At 42.8% G+C, this 21,552-nt stretch overlaps 1 protein-coding gene across 2 annotated transcripts; it reads left to right on the top strand.

The window, feature by feature from the left end:
• The first annotated feature begins 1,143 nt into the window (after positions 1 to 1,143).
• On the top strand, positions 1,144 to 20,012 carry LOC111977135 (monoglyceride lipase). Of its 2 annotated transcripts, XM_024006456.2 has the most exons (8): positions 1,144 to 1,233; positions 2,438 to 2,582; positions 5,808 to 5,914; positions 10,020 to 10,156; positions 15,024 to 15,134; positions 15,406 to 15,495; positions 16,155 to 16,370; positions 19,707 to 20,012. In XM_024006456.2, exons 2-8 carry the CDS (start codon positions 2,458 to 2,460, stop codon positions 19,827 to 19,829), a joined length of 909 nt encoding a protein of 302 aa, XP_023862224.1. In that variant the 5' UTR covers positions 1,144 to 1,233; positions 2,438 to 2,457; the 3' UTR covers positions 19,830 to 20,012. The 2 variants fall into 2 exon arrangements, with proteins under 2 accessions (XP_023862224.1, XP_023862223.1); XM_024006455.2 differs by lacking the exon at positions 1,144 to 1,233 and having other exon boundaries at positions 2,246 to 2,582.
• The last annotated feature ends 1,540 nt before the right edge of the window (positions 20,013 to 21,552 follow it).

The following is a 21,552-nucleotide window of genomic DNA, read 5'->3' as shown; positions in this document are numbered from 1 at the left end:
GGTAGGCCGTCATTGTAAACAAGAATGTGTTCTTATCTGACTTAAGGTTAAATAAAAACGCAGAGTGAAGGAAAAGAAGCCAACAAGTGCTCAGCATATGCCGGAAGTCCTTCAAGATTGTTGGAAAAGCATTYCAGGTGAAGCTGGTTGAGAGAGTGCCAAGAGTGTGCAAAGCTGTCACCAAGGCAAAGGGTGGCTCCTTTGAAAAATCAAAAATATATTTTGATTTGTTAAACACTTTTTTGGTTACTACATGATTCCATATTTGTTATCTAATAGTTTTGATGTCTTCACTATTATTTTGCAATGTAGAAAATAGTAAAAATAAAGAAAAACCCTTCCATGAGTAGGTTTGTCCAAACTTTTGACTGGTGCTGTATGTGATTTRATATCATGTTTCTGGATCATAATGCATTAGTCTACAATGTCCAAACCCAGGTCCATGTACAACATTCCAGGGCATCACAGTAACAATACTTATCCTTTCTGTACCTTAATGTTTTTCTTAAATTCTTAGTATGTAACTTACCTGTTATTACTTCAAGGGCACTCGAGTCAATGGAGACATAAGGGTGGCTAAGGCAATAATACTGTCAAAACGCTAGTTCCTCTAGTTTCTCTGCATATTCCACTAAGTATATATATTCATGCATGAATGTTTTCTTTCTTTTTCTCTCTCTCTCTCTCTGTACATGTGTGTGGGTTTGTGTGTACATGCGTGTGCGCATGCATGCACATGTGTGTATCTGTGTGTGTGAGAAAGAGAGAGACCATTAGATTTTCATAGAAAAAAAGCTGAAAATCTAATGATCCATAGTTGTACAACCATAACAATCTATAATTGGAACTGGCCAAATCCAGTATTTGAACATGAACATTTAATAACAAACGGATGGGTTTATTCTGGGCCTCTGGCAAAACATAATCTATCTTCATCACCTATTCTCTGTTCCCAGAACCTCTAGCTAATAGCAGTTTTGCTCTGGACATGCAGAACACATGTGGATTGGGAGAGAGAGAGAGAGAGAGAGAGCAGGACAAGAGGCATGTTGGTCTAGTACGTGAAGCTCCATCCGCCTGCTGGAAATGGGTTTCAGTCAGTGTGTGTATTTGGTGTTTCCTTTCGCACGCATTACTTACAAGCAGCCACGCAACTTCAACCGAAAGAGCTGAAAAGGAAGAGAGAGCCGTGTGAGAGGAAGCAGAAACTTGACAGACCTTTCAGGACATAAGGTTGGTCAACTTTTTTTGCCAGTCATCATCATTATAAAAACAAGACCTCAAGCATCGTTTCCATTTCTTGCTGTTATCTCAGCCAAGAGTTTACTGTCCACCTCTGAATATTGAATTTTATTCAACAGATACAATGTTGCTACTAATAATAATGTAACAAATGTGACAGGTATGCCAGTTAAATCACAAAAATGTAACGTTTAGCTACATTGTTATAAGTAGCAAAATTGTATATGTTGAAACAATGGACTGTGGACCCATATTTTTGACACAGGCTATCAAAAATAACATCAAAGTATTTATAGCATTTCTGGCTATATGTATCTCTTGTGTATGCTATTTGACCCCACTTTCGACAGTGCCAAAACTGGTAGTGTTGTCGACACTGCCCCCTCATGTCCCTTGAGACTGTGGTCGATCTATTTATAGCTTATCAGAAGCACTGTCATCAATAGTTAATTGACCCATAGCCTATTCCAAGGCGCACATTCGTTAACATTTATATTTGGTTTCACAAGCCTACATCAACTTGATATAGGTTATTATTACAATTTAGTCAAACTAGACCTCAGGAAATAGCGCGGTAAATTTTTTATGACAGCCTCTTTTGCACGACATTCATTCTGTAGCCTACATTCAGTCACCTTGACTGCACTGTAGCCTATTGTCAGAGCTTGACATGGACTGAAATAGGTTCAGGTACTCATTTTGGGTGCCGGTACTGTTTATGTTTAGGTGCAGGAGCTCCACAGTACTTTTGAGTTAATATTCTATAAGAGGAACAGGAGCTCAAGCAGTAGAACATTTGAAGCGCTGGTACTCAGCTGAGGTGAGCGTCTGCCCATGTCAAGCACTGCCTATTGTTACTGTAACATGAGACTATATTGCTATCCATTTAATGTGCACTTGCCATAAAAGTCAGCTGCTGAGCGTGAAGGGGGAGGGGTTGTGGTGAAGCGTGACCACAGTCACCCGGGGAGAGGCGAGTTGAACATAGGCTTACGCTTCCGTGACGTAGATCGCTGTATTGAATTGAAAAAAATATTTGTAAACTGCGGAATCGCTTGCTGCTGACCACCAGCCAGCCAGCAAATGAATGAAAAATAGCGAACAATGAACGTCTTAGTCACGTGCTTGTTTTTCGCGGGTCTGTCCTACCTGTACAGCACCGACCTAATATCCGTGCTCCGTGTTTATGTTGCAGAGTGGGTCCTCGGCGCCTCCATGCCCGAACCAGGAGCTCCGCGGCGGACTCCGCAAGGTGTCCCCTACGCCGACTTGCAGCACATCGTCAACGCCGACGGGCAGCACTTGTTCTGCCGCTACTGGGAGCCGGAGGGCCCCCCAAGGTCAGTGGAATGTGTAAAACGAGGCATAATCCATAAAAGAGCGTGGATGATCGAAGACAACGACATTGTTTTCGTCACCTGCCATGTCCGGAGGTTGTGCGTGTATTTTTGAAATCATAAACAATGCATTTAATATTTAATAGAACGTCCACTGCTATGTATCCTATGTGCCCTATAATAAAAAGTAACATTTTCCACAGAGATAATATATTTTTGAGGCTACACCAGCCTGTTAGAGTCTGTCAGACTCAAATAAGATACAACATAACGTTTTCAATACAGTAAGTTATTATGCACCTGTCCTTGGTCCCTGCCCCCTCACCCCATAACACCATTTAAAATGGAACAGAATCCAATACATCAGAGACAGAGAGTTGGCCCTGGAAACAGAGGCACACAACATCTGGACTGTAGTCAAGCTAGTGTCACACCAAACCATGGAGCTTGCAGTAGCCTACAACTGACTCATGCTAGCTCTGACCGGGTGTTTGTGGTTACACTTCTCTATAAACATGTAAGCATGTTCCTTATTTGTGGGCGGATTGAGAATCTGTCTCGGATCACACACACAGCTCCTGTCATATAGGCCAGGCTACAGAATGTCACTGCTAGTGTATGAACCTAATTCAATCAACATTACAGTCAGTGTACACAGAGTGCAGGCTAGTCCAATGGCACAGTACAGTAAGTACAGTACACCCACATCTCACACAACAACAACAACCATTTACATGCCTGCACTGTGGTCTAGCAACGGTTACTGCAGCAACCATTCATCCTCCTCGCAAGCACAGTCTTACTACAGACATGCTGTTACTATGGTTACCATCAGGTCCCTAGAATACTGCTAATTGAATAACTTCTACTAACAGTAGTGTGGGTCGGTTTATAGTAGAGCACTGTTTGTTTAGCACATGCTATTCTAGACTGGAGGCTAGTATTTGGCATCTCATATGGGGATGGGAAAATCAGAGAGAAACATATTTTGGGGCTTTCTGTTCATGTGGTGGCATCATTTATAAAAATGACAATTTTGGTATAAATCTCTACAAGCTATGGATTCTCCACTTTATGATTTTGTGAGATCCAGCCCCTCAGGGTTTAAAGGTTGGATTAAAATAAAATAATTGCTTGTTTAAAAATGTGTTGTAACATCAACCACATGCCATTTCTGCCATACATGTCCATTGATGACATCACTGACTGGGCATATAAAGAGTAAAGGCATCTGTGTGCTTCCCATCCGGAACAGTTCGTGCATATATTATGATGACATTCTGGGAAGTTTTTGTTAGTTTTGGTCTTCGGCAAGTTTTTTGGGGGGGCTGTTTGTGCACACCATTTTGTTTTCTCGAAAAGCTGAAGTTCGGAGCCAAAGTCTACGCCCCTTTGTCGGTCATTGGTCAACAGTAGAGATTCTTCAATGAAGTGTTTGTTGTCATTCAAAGATAGACGACTCGTTTTCATGCAATTTTTTTAACTTGAGAAATACTGCTAAACCTTACCCTAAAATTAAAACCTAAACCTAACTCCCTAACCTAATCAATAACCCTAATTATAACCCTAACCCCTAACTCCCTAACCTAACCAATAACCCTAATTATAAACCTAACCCTAACTCCCTAACCTAACCAATAACCCTAATTATAACCCTAACCCCTAACCTAACCAATAACCCTAATTATAACCCTAACCCCTAACTCCCTAACATAACCAATAACCCTAATTATAACCCTAACCCCTAACTCCCTAACCTAACCAATAACCCTAATTATAACCCTAACCCCTAAGCCTAAAATAGCCTTTTTACAAGTGAGGACCAGCAAAATGTCCTCACTTCTCTGAATTTTTGTTGGTTTGCTATTATTGTGAGGACTTTTCAACAAGCATTTAATATACTCACAAGTATATTAAAACGTGTCCACACACACACACACATATGTAGTTAAGTGGATCATTCCACTATTGATGTTTTACACAATTGAATCAGGATTACAATAATTTCCTCACCCAACAAGGCTTTCTTGAATGTTTGTCTTATTGCTTTTAGTCTCTCTCACCACACACACACACACACACACACACACACACACACACACACACACACACACACACACACACACACACACACACACACACGTACCAAGACGTGCTCATTTGGCTGTTCTGGTTGTAGCTGTATTCACTGTGGTGTCCCCAGCCCTGTCTCACACAGTCTGTAGTCAGGGCTATGGACCTGGAGTGTTGAGCAGCTTAGTCCCTTGATCTGATTAAGATGCCAGTGTTCAGGCCCTGGCCATTTACAACCTCTCCCTACCTCGACTACACACGTGCAGCTTGATATGCCATAGAGATTGACCAGTCTTATTGTGTTTGAGTGAATTAATCTATTCATGGTGGATATCAGTCCGTGTGCTATTAAACAGAGTTCAGTCTGCATCTCATAAAGAGGATTATCATCTTGGCTTGTTTCATGCTGCGGGAAAACTTGATGTTCTTTCAGGCTAGAGGCAGCATTTGATAAGCCTGGTTCAAAGCCACATTCTGGGAGACAAGTGGGTTTCAAATTCCTTGGAGAGATTGAGGGAGGGAGAGAATTTTGACTCCCTACTACCATTCTCAAGACACTGAATATACTGAGATTAGCTCTATAGAGGTCCTACTGTCCCATGTGTGTTGGGAACATTATGTTCACACAAAGGTGCGCTTTGAGAAACTCCTTAGCCAACAAGTACATGGGAAGCTCTAGCCAGCTGGAGGCTCTCAAATAAGAATGAGAGAATGAAAGAGAGAGAGAAACTGGAACAGAGATACTAATGAAGTTTAATGAACAGCCACTCTCACTCTTCCTTTCACATCTCCTTCTCTGAACACATTCAGGCTAATTGCCACTGACTGAGAGCTTCACTCAGTTTTGCAAACTGGTTATAAGCAGGAACTAAAGCAGCACTGGCAAGCTGGATTGGTTCCCTGCTCTTTCTCATGGCTATGTGTCTGTTTTTGGAGATTAGTCCTCTGTCTGGTTCCACTTAACTCTGCTGCTCTGTGGGCAAACAAGGGTGTGTCGCGGTTCTGATAACTGCTATTGCTGGAGGATGTGGGACGTTTTATTCTGATGAAACCCTTGATGTTGATCACAAGGATGTTGTTGTTGTGTTGTTAATGTGTGTCCATGCGCTTATGTGCATGTAATGTGACTGACTTCTCCTTCCCCATTTCTTGCAGGGCTCTGGTGTTCGTGGCCCATGGGGCAGGGGAGCATTGTGGGCCGTATGATGAGATCGGCCAGACCCTGAAGGAACAGTCTCTGCTTGTCTTTGCACACGACCATGGTGAGTTAAACACCCTGCAGCACCTCTTACAGAGCCACAGGGGTAGCACTTATTTTACACAACAGAAATGACATATTCTAAGATTATTATACAGTAATGAGGATGGTGTTAATACRTGCCATTTGTCTACGACAGTCAAATCTTTTTCCATTGAGTTTCAAAGTAATAACCAAAATATTGAATCATTAGGTGAGAGTGGGATGTTTGACACAGACGAGCATGCACACACACACACACACCCTTCACTGCAGAGGAGCAAAGAACAGCATCGCCTGACAGACACCAATGGGCTTCCATTGCACCATTATCAGTGGAAGCTATGCGAGAGAAAGGCACATGTTCTGAATGTTTTCTTTCAGCAGCGGTRGCAAGGTTAGCGGGGGGTTAAATTWTAAAGCAAATTTCCTGCAATTATACACATTTTGCCATGGCTAATACCTTGTTTTTATGCTATCTGAGTGACTCAAACATTATAACAAAATCTATGCTATGCCATTTTTTACATTTTAGATTCTCCCTGAATGTCTATTTTAGTGATTGTTATTTCTCAAAAATAATCTAATAAAAAATATACAGTATATTGCTCCATTATACTTTATCTGGTTTTAGTCTTTTTAGTTTACACTGAAAATGTTTTTCATCCCCATTTTTAAAATGTAAAATAAATTAAATAAATATATATATATATTATATACTGCTCAAAAAATAAAGGAACACTTAAACAACACAATGTAACTCCAGTCAATCACACTTCTGTGAAATCAAACTGTCCACTTAGGAAGCAACACTGATTGACAATAAATTTCACATGCTGTTGTGCAAATGGAATAGACAAAAGGTGGAAATTATAGGCAATTAGCAAGACACCCCCAATAAGGAGTGGTTCTGCAGGTGGTGACCACAGACCACTTCTCAGTCCTATGGTTCCTGGCTGATGTTTTGGTCACTTTTGAATGCTGGCGGTGCTTTCACTCTAGTGGTGGCATGAGACGAGTCTACAACCCACACAAGTGGCTCAGGTAGTGCAGCTCATCCAGGATGGCACTCAATGCGAGCTGTGGCAAGAAGGTTTTGCTGTGTCTGTCAGCGTAGTGTCCAGAGCATGGAGGCGCTACCAGGAGACAGGCAGTACATCAGGAGACGTGGAGGAGGCCGTAGGAGGGCAACAACCCAGCAGCAGGACCGCTACCTCCGCCTTTGTGCAAGGAGGAGCAGGCGGAGCACTGCCAGAGCCCTGCAAAATGACCTCCAGCAGGCCACAAATGTGCATGTGTCTGCTCAAACGGTCAGAAACAGACTCCATGAGGGTGGTATGAGGGCCCGACGTCCACAGGTGGGGTTGTGCTTACAGCCCAACACCGTGCAGGACGTTTGGCATTTGCCAGAGAACACCAAGATTGGCAAATTCGCCACTGGCGCCCTGTGCTCTTCACAGATGAAAACAGGTTCACACTGAGCACATGTGACAGACGTGACAGAGTCTGGAGACGCCGTGGAGAACGTTCTGCTGCCTGCAACATCCTCCAGCATGACCGGTTTGGCGGTGGGTCAGTCATGGTATGGGGTGGCATTTCTTTGGGGGCCGCACAGCCCTCCATGTGCTCGCCAGAGGTAGCCTGACTGCCATTAGGTACCGAGATGAGATCCTCAGACCCCTTGTGGACACATGCTGGTGCGGTTGGCCCTGGTTCCTCCTAATGCAAGACAATGCTAGACCTCATGTGGCTGGAGTGTGTCAGCAGTTCCTGCAAGAGGAAGGCATTGATGCTATGGACTGGCCCGCCCGTTCCCCAGACCTGAATCCAATTGAGCACATCTGGGACATCATGTTCTGCTCCTTCCACAAACGCCACGTTGCACCACAGACTGTCCAGGAGTTGGCGGATGCTTTAGTCCACGGTCTGGGAGGAGATCCCTCAGGAGACCATCCGCCACCTCATCAGGAGCATGCCCAGGCGTTGTAGGGAGGTCATACAGGCACGTGGAGGCCAGACACACTACTGAGCCTCATTTTGACTTGTTTTAAGGACATTACATCAAAGTTGGATCAGCCTGTAGTGTGGTTTTCCACTTTAATTTTGAGTGTGACTCCAAATCCAGACCTCCATGGGTTGATAAATTATCAATGGAAATCAAATTTTTGTGTGATTTTGTTGTCAGCACATTCAACTATGTAAAGAAAAAAGTATTTAATAAGAATATTTAATTCATTCAGATCTAGGATGTGTTATTTTAGTGTTCCCTTTATTTTTTTGAGCAGTGTATGTACATACAGTACCAGTCAAAAGTTTGGACACACCTACTCATTCAAGGGTTTTTCTTTATTGTTACTATTATCTACATTGTAGAATAATAGTGAAGACATCAAAACTATGAAATAACACATAGGGAATCATGTAGTAACCAAAAAAGTGAAAACAATCTAAATATATTTTAGATTCTTCAAAGTAGCCGTCCTTTGCCTTGATGACAGCTTTGCACACTCTGCATTTTCTCAACCAGTTTCATGAGGTAGTCACCTGGAATGCATTTCAATTAACAGGTGTGCCTTGTTAATTTGTGGAATTTCTTTCCTTCTTAATGTGTTTTAGCCAATCAGTTGTGTTGTAACAAGGTAGGGGTGGTATACAGRAGATAGCCCTATTTGGTAAAAGACCAAGTCCATATTATGTCAAGAACAGCTCAAATAAGCAAAGAGAAACGACAGTCTGGAAAATGTCAAGACCTTTGAAAGTTTCTTCAAGTGCAGTAGCAAAAACCATCAAGCACTATGATGAAACTGGCACTCATGAGGACCTCCACAGGAAAGGAAGACCCAGAGTTACATTTGCTGCAGAGGATAAGTTCATTAGAGTTAACTGCACTTCAGATTGAAGCCAAATAAATGCTTCACAGAGACACATCTCAACATCAACTGTTTAGAGGAGAATGCGTGAATCAGGCCTTCATGGTCAAATTGCTGCAAAGAAACCACTACTAAAGGACACCAATAATAAGAAGAGACTTGCTTGGGCCAAGAAACACGAGCAATGGACATTAGACCTGTGGAAATCTGTCCTTTGGTCTGATGAGTCCAAATATGAGATTTTTGGTTCCAACCGCCGTGTCTTTATGAGACGCAAAGTAGGTGAACGGATGATCTCTGCATGTGTGGTTCCCACCGTGAAGCATGGAGTAGGAGGTGTGATGGTGTGGGGGTGCTTTGCTGGTGACACTGTCTGTGATTTATTTTGAATTCAATGCACACTTAACCAGCATGGCTACCACAGCATTCTGCAGCAATACGCCATCCCATCTGGTTTGTGCTTAGTGGGGCTATCATTTGTTTTTCAACAGGACAATGACCCAAAACACACCTCCAGGCTGTGTARGGGCTATTTGACCAAGAAAGAGAGTGATGGAGTGCTGCATCAGATGACCTGGCCTCCACAATCACCYGACCTCAACCCAATTGAGATGGTTTKGGATGGGTTGGACCGCAGAGTGAAGGAAAAGCAGCCAACAAATGCTCGGCATATGTGGGAACTATTTCAAGACTGTTGGAAAAGCATTCTAGATGAAGCTGGTTGAGAGAATTCCAAGAGTGTGCAAAGCTGTCATCAAGGCAAAGGGTGGCTACTTTGAAGAATCTCAAATATATTTTGATTTGTTTACATTTTTCTGTTTACTACATGATTCCATATGTGTTATTTYATAGTTTTGATGTCGTCACTATTATTCTACAATGTAGAAAATAGTAAAAATAAAGAAAAACCCTTGAATGAGTAGCTGTGTCCAAAGTTTGGACTGGTACTTATATATATGTGTATGTAATATATATATATGTATATTGTGGTAGCCACTATTTAGCAGCAGTGGTGTGCCGCTGCTGAATGCAYATAGGGGAAACACTGGCTTCATTGGCATGTTCAGAGCAAAGTGTTGGAAGGAAATGGGAGGAGGGATGGATGGCTAGCACGTGGATTGACACGTACAGGGATGGAGATGGCTCTCTTCGCTCTCCCTCTTTTCTGTACAGAGAGTAAGAGGGGGAGAGTGAGCAATTTATTCCCCTCTTGTCTCTAACTCAGTAGTTTCATCTCGTGTCTCTCTCTCCCTCCATCAGTTGGCCATGGCCAGAGTGAAGGAGACAGGATGAATATTAAGGACTTCCAGGTGTTTGTCAGAGACTCCCTCCAGCACATTGACCTGATGAAGGGACGACACCCTGACCTGCCAATCTTCATCATTGGACATTCTATGGTGCGGTACCCTCTTTAGTCTCCTCCCTGACCAAACATTAAGACTGTATTATTGCCAGGGGCTATGGTATGTTTACCTCTCAGTACAATACAGGACAAACTGTTTTCTCAGAGGTCATAGGGCCAGGGTTACCTTAAGGCTATATCCATCACACAAACATTAGACACGGCCTGCATTCAACACCCCTGCACTCAGTGTGACTCAAATGACCACAGACCACAGATCACAGCTGACGTGTATGCCATCATTTATTCTACAAACTCTTGGGAGATGGTGTCCTTTGAAAGTCTAGCTTTGTAAGAACCAATAGTGCCAAGTCAGGCTTTCAAAAGGATTTACCGTATTTAGCATTAGAGGCCTCGTTTCCCTTCCGTGCTGCTCTTTCCTGTCTGTTTGCTTKTTCTGCTGTTCTATGACTGAACTCTGCTTCTGTGACGTAAAGCCCACGCACAATGGAAACCACCTGTAGCCTATAGGTCAAGATCCTCATTGTGATAGCAATCCTTTAGATTCCCTCATGTACCACCAGCCATGCACATATAGACAGCCTTCCCCTGGGTTTGACCTGCTGTTATAATTAGAGTACTTTGCTTCACTATGACTGGAACGTAGGSAATTTTAGTAGAGTAAATGTTTAGAACGTCTGAACGTAAACATTTAAACAGGACGTTTTAATGGGAAGTTATTGTAATGGAAAAGCCTGTGGAGTGAGGTAAGGCTTGGCATTTTACAGGCATGTGGGCCGGCTTCCCGGACACAGATGATGCTTAGTCTAGGACTAAAAGGTATGCTCAATGGAGGAGCTCCATTTAAAGTAATTTTTAGTCCAGGACTAGGCTTAATCTGTGTCTGGGAAACCAGCCCCAAATGAATATGACAAAGCAATGCTTAGAACCCATGTCTGATGCCTTGAGACTGTAATGTACGAGCAGCGTCAAATTGTGCACTTCTTGTGTCGGGCAAATACTACCACCACTATTGGCATTAAAGCCCTGAAGCCTGTGGTCTCAATCAACATGACAAATCAGAGGAAGATTTTCAAAAAGTAAGTGAATATTTAATCGTTATTTGTGAATGTATGAAACCTGTGCAGGTGGAAAAATATTTTGACGTGGGGCGCCGTCCTCAAACAATCGCATGGCATGTTTTCGCAGTAATAGCTACTGTAAATTGGACAGTGGAGTTATATTAACAAGAATTTAAGCTTTCAGCCGATATAAGACACTTATATGTACATAAATATTTAAAATTCATAATATTTATGATTATTTATTGGAATTGCTCGCTCGCCAGTTTCAACGGAAGTTGTCCCGCTAGCAGGACTCCTATCCCTAAGAAGTTTTTAAAGACCTGAAGCCTGTGGTCTGTCAACACAGAACAAAAGCGGTACTTGCAGCGTGCTGACCGAGTTGCGACAAACCTAACGATTCTACTTGCAATGCTCGTCAGTGGCCAACAAATTGACTTTGAGCCAATCAGAGAACACAAACCCCCRCGTGGGGGAGCCAACAGAAAAAAGGAAAGAATTGGGCATTTTCTCCATACACCAATGGATGAGCCAGTAACACTTCATATGCAATGTAGGCTATGGGTGGTAGCTAGCTAAGTGCACAGACGCAATGCACACAACACTAAATACTTCCTCCAAGCTAGCTAACCACTGTAGCTAGTATTGACATTATAATTAAATCACAATGGATTAACTAGTTTCCATGAAACAGCTGCCTGTGTTAGCTGATCCTTAGCATTGTCCTTAGCTAGCTAGCTATGTTGTACTAACTAGCAAATATGCTAACGTTAGCTAGCTAGGTAAACGTTTGGCTATGGGCTGGCACTGGCAGTATGGGGTTATGGAGAGGGAATTAAATTGTTTCTTTGTCATCTTGCTAGGTAGTTATCTAACTCTGGCCATCTGGCTGGTATCAATAATGGCTTTCTACAAAATAGCAACATTAGCGCAGATCGCTTGACATCTAGACCATAAGCAATACGCACGGATATGCAATGCCAAACATCGCTACTGCCACCTAGGGTTTGGAGTATTTTAACAATGTGTTAACTGGTTGATGACTTCCAAAGTCTTTGTTGTGTGAACACAAAAGAGATTGACTGCAGACACTGTTCAGAGGTGCTAAGTACTGTCGGCATTTGTGGTCTCTCTTGATTAGTTATTAGAGAGATCCAAGAGATACACAGAATATATTCATTATACAGTGCATTTGGGAAAGTATTCAGACCCCTTGACTTTTTCCACATTTTGTTACGTTACAGCCTTATTCTAAAATTGATTAAATTGTTTTTTCCCCTCATCAATCTACACATAAAATCCCATAATGAGAAAGCAAAAAAAACTACTGAAATATCACATATTGTCATAAGTATTCAGACCCTTTACTCAGTACTTTGTTGAAGCACCTTTGGCAGTGATTGCAGCCTTGAGTCTTCTTGAGTATGACACTACAAGCTTGGCACACCTGTATTTGGGGAGTTTCTGCCATCCTTCTCTGCAGATCCTCTCAAACTCTGTCAGGTTGGATAGGGAGCGTCGCTGCAGAGCTATTTTCAAGTCTCTCCAGAGATGTTCGATCGTATTCAAGTCCGGGCTCTGGCTGGGCCACTCAAGGACATTCATAAACTTGCCCCGAAGCCACTCCCGCRTTGTCTTAGCTGTGTGCTTAGGGTTGTTGTCCTGTTGGAAGGTGAACCTTCGCCCCAGTCCGAGGTCCTGAGCGCTCCTGGAGCAGGTTTTCATCAAGGATCTCTCTGTACTTTGCTCTGTTCATCTTTTCCTCGATCCTGACTAGTCTSTCAGTCCCTGCCGCTGAAAAACATCCCCACAGCATGACGCTGCCTCCACCATGCTTCACTGTAGGGATGGTGCCAGGTTTCCTCCAGACGTGACACTTGGAATTCAGGCCAAAGAGTTCAATCTTGGTTTCATCAGACCAGAAAATCTTGTTTCTCATGGTCTGAGAGTCCTTTGGGTGCCTTTTGTCAAACTCCAAGCGGGCTGTCATGTGCCTTTTACTGAGGAGTGGCTTCCGTCTGGCCACTCTACCATAAAGGCCTGATTGGTGGAGGGCTGCAGAGATGGTTGTCCTTCTGGAAGTTTCTCCCATCTCCACAGAGGAACTCTGGAGCTCTGTCAGAGTGACCATCCGGTTCTTGGTCACCTCCCTGACCAAGGACCTTCTTCCCCGATTGCTCAGTTTGGCCGGGCGGCCAGCTCTAAGAAGAGTCTTGGTGGTTCCAAACGTCTTCCATTTAAGAATGATGGAGGCCACTATGTTCTTGGGGACCTTCTATGCTGCAGAAATGTTTTGGTACCCTTCCCCAGATCTGTTCCTCGACACAATCCTGTCTCGGAGCTCTCTGGACAATTCTATCAACCTGTCATCTATAMGTTTTTGCTAGGTAAAGCTTCGCCTTATCTCAGCTCACTGGTCACGATAACAACACCCACCTGTAGCACGCGCTCCAGCGGGTATATCTCACGGGTCATCCCCAAAGCCAACACCCCCTTTGGCTGCCTTTCCTTCCAGTTCTCTGCTGCCAATGACTGACTGGAATGAATTGCAAAAATCGCTGAAGCTGGAGACTTTTTATTTCCCTCACTAACTTATATTTCTCTCACTAACTTCAGCTATCCGAGCAGCTGTACATAGCCCATCTGTAAATAGCCCATCTAATCTACCTACCTCATCCCCATATTGTTTTTATTTACTTTTCTTCTCTTTTGCACACCAGTATTTCTACTTGCACATCATCATCTGCACATCTATCACTCCAGTGTTAATTTAGCTAAATTGTAATTACTTGCTACTATGGCCTATTTATTGCCTTACCTCTTCACGCCATTTGCACACACTGTATATAGACTTTCTTTTTTTCTTCTGTTGTGTTATTGACTGTACGCTTGTTTATTCCATGTGTAACTCTGTGTTGTTGTTTGTGTCGCACTGCTTTGCTTGATCTTGGCCAGGTCGCAGTTGTAAATGAGAACTTGTTCTCAACTAGCCTACCTGGTTAAATAAAGGTGAAATAAAAATAAAAAACCTCATTGCTTGGATTTTGCTCTGACATGCACTGTCAACTGTGGGACCTTATATAGACAGGTGTGTGCCTTTCCAAATCATGTCCAATCAATTGAATTTACCACAGGTGGGGTCCAATCAAGTTGTAGAAACATCTCAAGGATGATCAATGGGAACAGGATGTACCTGAGCTCAATTTTGAGTCTCATAGCAAAGGGTGTGAATACTTATGTAAATAAGKTATTTCTTTATTTTATTTTTAATACATTTGAAAAAATGTCTAAAACCTGTTTTCGCTTTGTCATTATGGGGTATTGTATGTAGATAGAGGACATTTTTTTTACTTAATCCATTTTAGAATAAGGCTGTAACGTAACAAAAAGGGGAAGGGGCCTGAATACTTTCCGAATGCACTGTATATGCCATTTAGCAGATGCTTTTATCCAAAGCAACTTGGTCATGCGTGCATACGTTTTACCTCTGGGTGGTCCCGGGAATCAAACCAACTACCCAGCCTTACAAGTGCCATGCTCTACCAACTGAGCTAAATTGTATGGTTATTAATAAATAGATCTAGCTATGTTCGTGCTATATATGTGATCTATTTAGAGGCTCACTCGATAGAGGCCCCCAATCTCATGAATATTCAAATGTCTGGGCAGACAAACACTGTTCAAACAAATTGGTCTCCCAGAAAAACATCAAGAATTATCTGTGCCAAATTGATTAATTCTAGAAAGCGGTTGTGCATCTCCTAATTAGTTTACCCTCGCTTATTTGATTTAAATCACAGAAGATGTCATAACTTCTCTTCCTTTTCCCCTTTCATTCAGGGTGGAGCCATTTCCATTCTGACGGCGTGTGAACGACCAAATGACTTTGCCGGTGTGGCTCTGATTGCTCCTATGGTCAAGATGAACCCAGAATCTGCCACACCCTTCAAGGTGGGTTTCAACCATACAAATATGCTTTACTTGCTGCCCACCCATCATCCTCCCAATAACTTGAATGAGGATGTCCGTTCTGGGATTTCTAGTTCTATGGTTTCACCTGCACCCAGTCCCTTCTCATTTAGCGGGTCACCAATGTCTACAGCTCCATACAACTCAGTACCATACCATTTGTTTTTACAACTACTTAACCACTGACCAGAGCTGTATTAGTTCCCTACATGCCTTTGTAATCGCTGTGGATTTCCTTCTTTGTTGTCTACAGGTGTTCCTGGCTAAAGTCCTAAATCACATGGTGCCTAGTCTCTCTCTGGGCTCTATTGAGTCTAAATGGGTTTCACGGGACCAAAAACAGGTGAGACTGATCTATGGAATGTGTGTGTGTGTGTGTGCATGCTTGCGTGTGTGTACATACATCCGTGCGCAAATACATGAAGCAGATGTTTAGGATGTAGAAGTTAGAGTTAAAGAGTTTATTTAGTTGCAAGGGACAACGTGATTGAATGAAGAAAGAGAGTTGGAGATAAGACTGGATAGGAGCCCATATGTCTGGGTTTGTGTTGTGTGTTTTGCCGTTTCAAAGGCTGCTCCACAATAGAAGCTTGACTGAGATCCAGGCCTAGGAATTTGTCACATCGTCCAGCTCTCTGTTTACACCCAAAGCTACCCTTAAACAAAGGAAGCAACAGACAACAATGGGTATCGGGCTCTCACCCTTCCCTCCTTTCAATACCTGTTGTGTTGAGGAAGTGCACTTATCACAACAAAGGCAGGTGCAGGTTTGGTGTCAAGCTTCTAGACAGAAAATAGGTCATGAGTGTTACAGTTCTCCATTTGTTAATTATTCAAATATACTGTACACAATGTATTCAGGCCAGATCTTGTAGAGTAGTATTTGCATCATGTGTCAATATTGAGAAAGCCAAGTATCCTGTGGGATACTATCAGTGAACGTCTAAAGGAAATTAAACATGCTCAGTGGTCACTCAAAAGTCCCTTCCTTTTACCCTGCAGGTTGAGGCGTATGACAATGACGAGTTGAACTATCACGGTGGGATGCGTGTGTCATTTGGCATGCAGCTGATGGGCGCGGCGGCGCGGATCGAGAGAGAGGTCCCTGCCATCACCTGGCCCTTCCTGCTTCTCCATGGTGACGACGACAAGCTGTGTGACATTAGAGGGTCCCAGATGATGTTTGACATGGCCCAGAGCACGGACAAGAAGATTAAGGTGGGACCAGCACCAGAGACATAGAGAACCAGTCAAAAGTTTCAAGGGTTTCTCTTTATTTTTCTATTTTCTACATTGTAGAATAATAGTGAAGACATCAAAACTATGAAATAACACATAGAATCATGTAGAAACCAAAAAAAAGTGTTCAACAAACCAAAATATATTTGATATTCTTCAAAGTAGCCACCCTTTGACTTGATTACAACTTTGCACACTCTTAGCACTGCAGACAGGCCAAAGCCAGACATGTCTCAACAGATGTGAATAGGTCAGACACTAAGTCATACAAACGGATATAGACAAGCCAGTATATTTAGAATGGACACCATCTAATCTGCTCTTGAACTTCAATATTTTTTATTTTCTTTCTGTGTTTGTTTAACTGGCTGTTCCAAGTCCATACATCATCACATATGAGAGAGAGAGCGAGAGAGCGAGAAACACACACACACACACASASAGAGAGAGMRAGMRAGMGAGMRASAMACACACACACACACACACASAGAGAGAGAGAGAGAGAGAGCAAGTCCAAATTCAAGTCTGCAATTTAAAGCACTTCAAACCCAAGAGCTGAGCCCAGAAACGAGCCCTCTCAGTCAGCTGGTGTTGGACCTAACCAACCAAGCTGACACCAGCACTGCTTCAAAAAGAATTCCAATAAACAAAATCATGAACAGATCAAAGGACTCATATTTACAACATTGGAAAAACGAAACAAAATTCCAAGACCGTCTAAATTGCTATCTGACCCTAAACAGAGAATATGAACTGACTGATCTCTACTCTGTCAGAGATACGAAGCAGAGACAGATCCTTACCAAGTACAGGCTGAGTGACCATCAATTGGCAATAGAAACCGGCAGACATAAAAAGACATGGCTAACCAAAGAGGAGCGTGTATGTAATCACTGCACGACAGGGGAGGTAGAAACAGAGATGCACTTTCTCCTTTACTGTGAGAAATATTCCTCACAAAGAGATTAATTATTCACAGAAATGACTACATTTACTCCAAATTTTAACTTATTAAACCCAGAGGAAAAACWAAAAATACTCATGGGCGAAGGAGCAATGGCTCCTCTTGCAGCCAAATATGTATTTTCCTGCCATAGCCTGAGGGACACTGGATAATAACATCTGCATAGTAAACAGTAACTTACTTACTTATTACTAATCATTCCAAATAGTAGTGGTATGGGTGGTAATGGTAATGATAGCAGTTTAATGATGATGGTGGTGGTAGTAGTACTGATGTAATGGTGAAGATGACCGTTTTTAGTTATAAGTTAGTTTCATTTTCCATATATTACATTTCTACTATTGACTGTTACTATTATATTGTTATTATTTTTGTATTATTATTTACTACCATTTTATATTATTATTCTTTATAATTTTATCACAATGTATATTGTATACACAGAGATAGAGAGAGAGGGGGAAGCATACACAGAGAGGGAAGCACACACACACAGAGAGCGAGAGGGGGAACACACACACACAGAGAGAGAAGGAGGAAAACACACACAGAGAGAGAGAGGGGGAACACACACACAGAGAGAGAAGGAGGAAACACACAGAGAGAGAAAGGAGGAAACACACAGAGAGAGAGAGAGGGGGAACACACACACAGGAGAGAGAGGGGGAACACACACCACACAGAGAGAGAATGGAGGAAACACACACACAGAGAGAGAGAGGGGGAACACACACACAGAGAGAGAAAGGAGGAAACACACACACAGAGAGATGGGGAAACACAGAGAGAGAGGGGGGGGGACACACACACAGAGAGAGAAAGGAGGAAACACACACAGAGAGAGAAAGGAGGAAACACACACACAGAGAGATGGGGAAACACAGAGAGAGAGGGGGGGGACACACACACAGAGAGAGAAAGGAGGAAACACACACACAGGAGAGAGAAGGAGGAAACACACACACAGGAGAGAAAGGAGGAAACACACACACAGAGAGAGAAAGGAGGAAACACACACACAGAGAGAGAGGGAAACACATACAAAGAGAGAGATGGGGAAACACAGAGAGGGAGGGGGAAACACACACACACAGAAACACACACACAGAGAGAGAAAGGAGGAAACACACACACAGAGAGAGAGGGAAACACATACAAAGAGAGAGATGGGGAAACACAGAGAGAGGGGGGGGGAAACACACACACACAGAAACACACACATTTTGTGGAATGAATGAAATTGGCGCATGTGTGCAGTATATTCGTTATGTATCTTATTTATCACACGTATACAGATAGTCTTTGAGTGGAAAATCTGTCAGATAGCGCAAGAGCTGCTGCTGCAGCATCWTTTTGTCCTTTCAAGACAAATACGAGGTGAAATCATGACGTCAGTGGTCTTCTGGTCAGAAAGTCAGAGCTCTAGGAGGAGGCCCGAGTTCTCAAGTTGGAATTCCGAGTTGGATGACCGTTCAAAAAAAATWATCCCCAGTCGGAGCTTGTTTTTTCCCCAGTTTCCAGTTGTATTGAAGTCAGAAGTCGTCTATTTCCGAGTTCCCAGTTCCTATTTGTTTTGAACGCTGCGTCAAAACTGCAACAGAAGGCAGGCTTCATCAGCACTTTGCAATGAGCTGGAGGCAGTATGCATTTTGAAAACACTTAAATTGTTTTAAACCTTTTAATACATATTGAGACATGTCTTACCTTGCTTCAAAGTAGCCTATTAGATCTCTTTCTACATTTCTAACGGATATTTTTATCTCCGTCACATGGAACTGCTCACATGTGCAGTGCCCTTTTGAAAACTGTTTTCTTCTAATTGCATTATAGAACAAACATTTGCACATTGCCTACTGTCTTGTGCGCATTGCTGCGCTTATAATGTGAAGACATTTGGGTTTAGAAAAATGTTAAGAAATGTTCTGATCTGTTGCATCAAACTCAATGCTTTAAAAATATGTATGTAGCTTAGGCCTACTGGCTGTATGAATGTGGGATCTATCATCCCACAACAGTCCCATTTCGTTCTCGACACGCTGACCAATAGAATAGGTAGCTTAAAATGTTCTTCTATAGGCCAGTGATGTTGGCTGAGGAAAATGGACTGGTATTCTAACATGTTCAAAGTGCACGTCAGAATTCGGTTAAGAAGGACCACACATCGTTGCATCCTCACTTGCATGTTCTGTCATTCTGAGCACCGTGGGTGGACGCCCTAATCAGATTATGCACCAACTGCATATGGGTCCGCTAAATTTCTCAAATGTCCGGTAAATTAAAATGTTGCCGGTCAAATTTCCTGCTCCACATTTTCCTAATGGAAACCCCGGTGTGTGTGTTGTCTCTCTCAGGTCTATGACGGAGCATACCACGCCCTGCACCATGAACTCCCAGAGACAGCGGCATCGGTGCTGAAGGAAGTCACTGGCTGGATCTCTGAACGTCTCGCTGTGTCTCCTTCTCAGGGCTCCTAGTCCCCTCCTCCTCCTCTACACCCCCCAACCCACTGTATGACCTAAATACATTTGTACTGACAGCACATACTCTACTGCTAGCCGACCAGTAGCGATCATTTTCAGTACAAATGTAGTTAACTGCACCTTAAACCAACCCCAGCCCTGTGCTAGTCAGTCAGACTTAAAAGCTCTTAGTCCTCTGGGGGGGAAGAGGGGGGTGACAGGTCAGGAGGTTCCCTTAAGGTCAACTTGTCATTGACCTTTGACCCCCATGGCCAATGTAGGTCTTGATTTTCTAGGCTCTTCATTAGGGACAACAGTTGTGCCCCTGCTGCCAGGCAGCAGTTCATAGTACATATATCAGCCATGTCTCCCTGTACTGAGTTCAAAGAGAACAATGCTGAGAGCTAGGCCAGGCGCAATTCACAGAGGTCTTTTTTTCCTCCTTTGTAACCACAGTGTTCAATAGGCCAACAGAAACATGTTGAATTCACCCAGGCTGAGGTGTTCCCTTTTGTGTGTTGCCATGGAGACAACTGGCCTTTGTTATCCCCACCGTATCTCAGATCCTTTGTTTATAGAGTCAAACATTTTGGACTTGTTTGAACACCCAACTCCCCAGATTGCTGCCACCAGTGGTCATCTATCAGAACGGCAGGGTATAGGTGGCTGCAACCCAAGATGGAGAAGTTGCCCGTTACTATGGCAACACCTCAGGAAAAACCCTATGAAAAAAAGGCTGAATCCATTAGAGCGCCACAGTAAGGTGAGGCATGCTGTGAATCATTATACAGTACATGCTGTGTACAGACAAAGGCGTCACTTCGCTGCAGTTCCTATATTGAAAAGATGACGGCCTCAATTCATCACCTACAACCTCACCATTTATCTGTGTTTCTCCATAGTCTGCATTGCTTAGGACTAATACAGATTTTAATGTATAATGTGAAATATCCATGTTACCGATATTTCTCTTTTAAATGGTGGAAGTTGTTTTGTAAGGGGAAGACTGGTGAATCTAATTGTCTGATGCGTTAAGCATTTAATAAAGTGAAATTCAATTGGCTAGACATTTGTCAATAGACCAGTTAGTAACTCAACCAAGGGGCCAGGGTTTCGGTCTAGAAGCACGGTTTTGACTGCTCCTACAGTTTTGCTTTGGTACTGCAGTTTAACTGATACCCGGCCCAGAAAGACAATTTCCTTAGTTGGCCATATAGAATACCACAGTATGAGTCATAATACCCATAAAACCTAGCCGTCAAACAAGGAACTGGTTCCAATCATTTTTTCCACCATAAATGTTTCCCCCTGGCATGACGTTTTAATAACCGTGTAAATCTCTCTCGGACAAGGTGACTTATATCAATATATATTCACCTGTATTTACCTCCCAAAAATCAAMTGCTAATTAGCTGCTAATGTGGCAATCATTAACTACTACAAATGCCATGATGATCTGGACGAGACAGCTGAATCGAGGCAAAGGTAAGAATCTGGATTAACTATCTACGGTGTCAGCTAGAGATGACGTGCAGGAGCTTGCAGGGATTTGTAGTTTTGCATGTCTATTTTGATGCCAATTAGCATTTTCGAATCAGAGTAAATAGAGGTGAACATATTGATAAAAGTCACCTTGCCCGAGAGAGATTTACATGGTTATCAAAACGTCACACCAGGGTAAGCCTACACGAAACACAGCCCTTATTTTAAGTGTTTCTAAAATCACCTATGGGAAAAA

The sequence above is a fragment of the Salvelinus sp. IW2-2015 genome, linkage group LG17, assembly GCF_002910315.2.
Source record: "Salvelinus sp. IW2-2015 linkage group LG17, ASM291031v2, whole genome shotgun sequence".
NCBI classification, from domain to species: domain Eukaryota; kingdom Metazoa; phylum Chordata; class Actinopteri; order Salmoniformes; family Salmonidae; genus Salvelinus; species Salvelinus sp. IW2-2015.
Note: the sequence above shows the minus strand (reverse complement) of the source record. Positions and strands in the feature narration are given on the sequence as shown.